This window comes from Perca fluviatilis, chromosome 22, assembly GCF_010015445.1.
Source record: "Perca fluviatilis chromosome 22, GENO_Pfluv_1.0, whole genome shotgun sequence".
Classification (NCBI taxonomy): domain Eukaryota; kingdom Metazoa; phylum Chordata; class Actinopteri; order Perciformes; family Percidae; genus Perca; species Perca fluviatilis.
This window is the reverse complement of record NC_053133.1, coordinates 31,654,062-31,659,061: the sequence shown is the minus strand read 5'-3', so window position 1 is coordinate 31,659,061 and position 5,000 is coordinate 31,654,062. Positions and strand designations below refer to the sequence as shown.

The 5,000-nt window shown below is 43.4% G+C and overlaps 1 protein-coding gene across 11 annotated transcripts in view; it reads right to left on the bottom strand.

The window, feature by feature from the left end:
* The window catches only part of LOC120551888 (receptor-type tyrosine-protein phosphatase mu-like), a gene marked incomplete at its 3' end in the record, with an annotated part of 89,867 nt that overhangs the window by 35,917 nt on the left and 48,950 nt on the right, over nucleotides 1-5,000 (bottom strand). For all 11 annotated transcript variants that reach the window (XM_039789452.1, XM_039789453.1, XM_039789454.1 and 8 more), the window contains 1 exon segment: nucleotides 537-669. In XM_039789452.1, coding sequence (XP_039645386.1) covers nucleotides 537-669 — 133 coding nt within the window.

Sequence of the window (5,000 nt, the reverse complement as noted above, 5' to 3'; positions counted from 1 at the left end):
AAAGTTCTGTTGTTGCTGCTGACAGACTCACATTATTATTCTAAGTGTCTGACAACATTATGGGATGGATCCCTCCAGAGATAGACCTTTTAGTTAAAGAGTAAGATCCTTTTAGTTTAACATGAAACAGCCCAGAAATCACCATCACCAAACTCCACCAGACTCCATGTAAATAATCAGGACTTTTAGTGTGTATAGAGCCAGCATATCTCCACCAGACTCCATGTAAATAATCAGGACTTTTAGCGTGTATAGAGCCAGCATATCTCCACCAGACTCCATGTAAATAATCAGGACTTTTAGCGTGTATAGAGCCAGCATATCTCCACCAGACAGTGTGTGTCTCTATGTGCGTGTGTGTGTGTATGTGTGTGTGTGAGTGTGTGTGTGTCTCTATGTGTGTGTGTGTGTGTGTGTGTGTGTGTCTCTATGTGTGTGTGTGTGTGTATGTGTGTGTGTGTGAGTGTGTGTGTCTCTATGTGTGTGTGTGTGTGTGTGTGTGTGTGTGTGTGTGTGTGTGTGTGAGATCTTCTTACCGTTTCTTCATCAGCAGGATGACTCCGAGGAAGATGATGATGAAGAGCAGGATGCCGGCGATGGCCCCGGCGATCTTCACCGTGTGATCCGACTGCTTCTCTTGTTCTGGTTCTGGTTTCCTCGTCGCTGCTCCTGAAAACATTCAAATAAGTCAACTCAACATGACCACAACTCAACCTGACCACAACTCAACCTGACCACAACTCAACCGGACCACAACTCAACCTGACCACAACTCAACCGGACCACAACTCAACCGGACCACAACTCAACCTGACCACAACTCAACCGGACCACAACTCAACCGACCACAACTCAACCTGACCACAACTCAACCTGACCACAACTCAACCGGACCACAACTCAACCTGACCACAACTCAACCTGACCACAACTCAAGGGACCCTCAACCTCAACCCACAACTCACGCCGACCACAACTCAACGGACCACAACTCAACCTGACCACAACTCAACCTGACCACAACTCAACCGACCACAACTCAACCGGACCACAACTCAACCTGACCACAACTCAACCGGACCACAACTCAACCTGACCACAACTCAACCGGACCACAACTCAACCGGACCACAACTCAACCTGACCACAACTCAACCTGATCACAACTCAACCTGATCACAACTCAACCGGATCACAACTCAACCGGATCACAACTCAACCTAACCACAACTCTACCTGATCACAACTCAACCGGATCACAACTCAACCGGATCACAACTCAACCGGACCACAACTCAACCGGATCACAACTCAACCTGACCACAACTCAACCTGATAACAACTCTACCTGATCACAACTCAACCGGATCACAACAATGGACCTTATCTTAACTTCAACTACCGTCTGTTACAAATAAATCAACTAAAGTTTGGACTACTAACACTGTTGTACCAAAAGTAGTAATATTTTACGAAAAACCCTTAAAGGTGCAGTAGGTAAGACTTGTCATTTCTGCTGAAACTGACCCTATGTTCCAGTAGAACTACATCCAGCTCCTCTGGCTCCACCTACAGCCTGGAATGGGATTAGCAAAAATCCACCACTAAGATGCACCAATCAGGGCCAGGGGGAGTGTCTAACTGTTGAGATGCACCAATCAGGGCCAGTGAAGGTGTCTAACTGTTCAGATTCACCAATCAGGGCCAGGGGAGGTGTCTAACTGTTCAGATGCACCAATCAGGGCTAGGGGGTCTAACTGATATTATGTGCAATATTGCACATTATTGTAGTTTTCTTCAGCTTATGTGTTGCTTATTGCTTGCAGTCTTAATTGTAATGTTACCCTCACAGAACGTAACGTAATTATGACGTCAGGGCATTTATTTTATACTGCGAACACCTTTGTTGACGAAATAAGAAAAAAGGCCTTTAAGACCTTCTGCGGGTAGTACGCTGTAATAACGGACAATAAACACACTAAAAGCTCCTCTAAGCAAATGATAGATTATTAACTGAATCCAGCAGTAATGTGAGTGTGAGAGCAGAGTAACAGCTGATAGATTATTAATTGAATCCAGCGGTAATGTGAGCGTGAGAGCAGAGTAACAGCTGATAGATTATTAATTGAATCCAGCGGTAATGTGAGTATGAGAGCAGACTAACAGCTGATAGATTATTAATTGAATCCAGCGGTAATGTGAGCGTGAGAGCAGAGTAACAGCTGATAGATTATTAACTGAATCCAGCAGTAATGTGAGCGTGAGAGCAGAGTAACAGCTGATAGATTATTAATTGAATCCAGCGGTAATGTGAGTGTGAGAGCAGACTAACAGCTGATAGATTATTAATTGAATCCAGCGGTAATGTGAGTGTGAGAGCAGACTAACAGCTGATAGATTATTAATTGAATCCAGCGGTAATGTGAGTGTGAGAGCAGACTAACAGCTGATAGATTATTAATTGAATCCAGCGGTAATGTGAGTGTGAGAGCAGACTAACAGCTGGAGCTTAAACGCTGAGGTCTCTGATAGAGGTTTTGTATTGTAAGAGGAGGTGTGACCGAGTCCTTCTGACTGTATAATGTGATGGGATGTCAGGCCCATGAAAAATCCATTACCTGCTCAATGTGTGTGTGTGTGTGTGTGTGTGTGTGTGTGTGTGTGGGCGTATGTCTCTGTGTGTGTGTGTCCCTGTGTCTCTGTGTGTGTGTCCAGATGTAATATCCTTCCAGATGACTCGGTAGATGAGAAACGTTCAGGACAAAACGTCGCCTACAACACTTTCCCAATCTGAACCTGACAACAGCCATCAGTCACAGTGTGTGTGTGTGTGTTGTCTCTGTGTGTGTCTCTGTGTGTGTGTGTGTGTGTGTGTGTGTGTGTGTGTGTGTGTATGTGTGCGTGCGTGTGTGTGTGTTAAACTGGTCGTGACGGAGATGAAAAAGTGGAAACCTTCTCTCTCACTCTGTCGCTGCTACATCAGAAACCAGTTCAATTACATGTAATGCCTTTACACACTACTACACACTTCTACAAACACCACCACACACACACATATATATATATATATATAGTTCCTTGTAAAACTCTGTGCAAGTGTACCGAGAAGAACTGATGCTGTCTTGAAGGCAAAGGGGGGTCACACCAAATATTGATTTGATTTAGATTCCTCTTATGTTCATTTACTGCATTTTGTTAATTGATAAAAATAAACTATTAACACTTCCAACTTGGCACAGGACTGTAGATATATATTAGGGATCGACCGATATGGATTTTTTAGTGCCGATGCCCATACAGATTTTGTTTTTCCATCAGCCTTAGCCGATGACTGATTTTCTTGAGCTGGTATTTGGAGCCGATACTGCTTTTGCTCTCCTCAATTTACATCATAAAAATGTAAATCCTGCCACACTGGATTAGTTTTCGGAATCTGCTCTGCCATTTTTTTTATAAATAATAGACAAAAACACAGATCAGTGTCACTTCTGCAATCATCTTACATTCATATCACCCAAATTATGTGTGCAATGTGCATCATGTGGATGGGTGCAGCGTCGCCAGCAACACAGAGCTGCCTTTATGGACGCCTGTCTGTAAATAATGCCGGGAGAAAACTATCGGCGAACGCAGCAGCCGCGTATCGACCCGATATATCGGCCGGCCAATAAAATTGGTCTATCACTATTATATATTAGGGGGTGGTACGGTTCATGAAAAACATCTGAACCGTTCGGTTGGCTTGTCTCTGTCCACCGTTAATGGTCACTAACCACTTCCTGCCGTAGTGCCACTTTCCACACCGATGTTAAAACACGAACGCAACACGTGGCAGCTGATTGGACGAACGCGTCAAGTGGGTCTGGCTGCTCCCGAATTTCAAAACAGACTCTAATGGCGTCTCGTTGAGAATCTGATCTCATATTGTACTAAAATGGTTCACCGAAATGTGTTTCTGAAAACATTTGAAGAGAGAAATAGGCCGTGATGCAGTTCCTGAATCTGTCTTCATTTCAGATCAACAAAGGTCAGTTTGAAAGATTTTACTCAGATTTTGAGAGGCGGCGAGCTGAGCCGAGCGCTACAGGTCACATCCCATGTAGAGATGTCAGGTGGGAGAGATAAGGAAGGCTGGCTGGAGCTGGAGGATGAGCCAGCATCGTATATATAGTCTGGTGTGGGGGAAAATTTAGGATCTCATGTTACCTATGGTCACAGCGGATATAAAACAATAGATAGAACTGCATGTGTTTATGCATTGTGCAACATGCATTCAATATGCTAATTTTTAGCTATATATCATATGCTGAAGTATATTTCTGGAGTGTTAAAGTAAATAACAAGAACCGTACAGAACCGAAAACCGTGACACGAGCCGAACCATGGGTTTGGTGAACCGTATCACCCCTAATATGTACATACAGTACAGGCCAAAAGTTTGGACACACCTTCTCATTCAATGTGTTTCCTTTTTATTTTCATGACTATTTACATTGTAGATTCTCCCTGAAAGCATCAAAACTATGAATGAACACATATGGAATTACGTACTTAACAAAAAAGTGTGAAATAACTGAAAACATGTCTTATATTTTAGATTTCTCAAAGTAGCCACCCTTTGCTTTTTTTGATAGCGCTGCAAACCCTTGGTGTTCTCTCAATGAGCTTCATGAGGTAGTCACCTGAAATGGTTTTACCTTCACAGGTGTGCCTTTTCAGGGTTAATTAGTGGAAGTTTTTCCCTTATTAATGGGGTTGGGACTATCAGTTGTGTTGTGCAGAAGTCAGGTTGATACACAGCTGAGAGCCCTATTGGACAACTGTTAGAATTCATATTATGGCAAGAACCAATCAGCTAAGTAAAGAGAAACGAGTGGCCATCATTACTTTAACAAATGAAGGTCAGTCAGTCCGGAAAAAATTGCGAAAACTTTGAATGTTCCCCAAGTGCAGTCGCAAAAACCATCCCCAGGAAAGGAAGACCAAGAGTCACCTCTGCT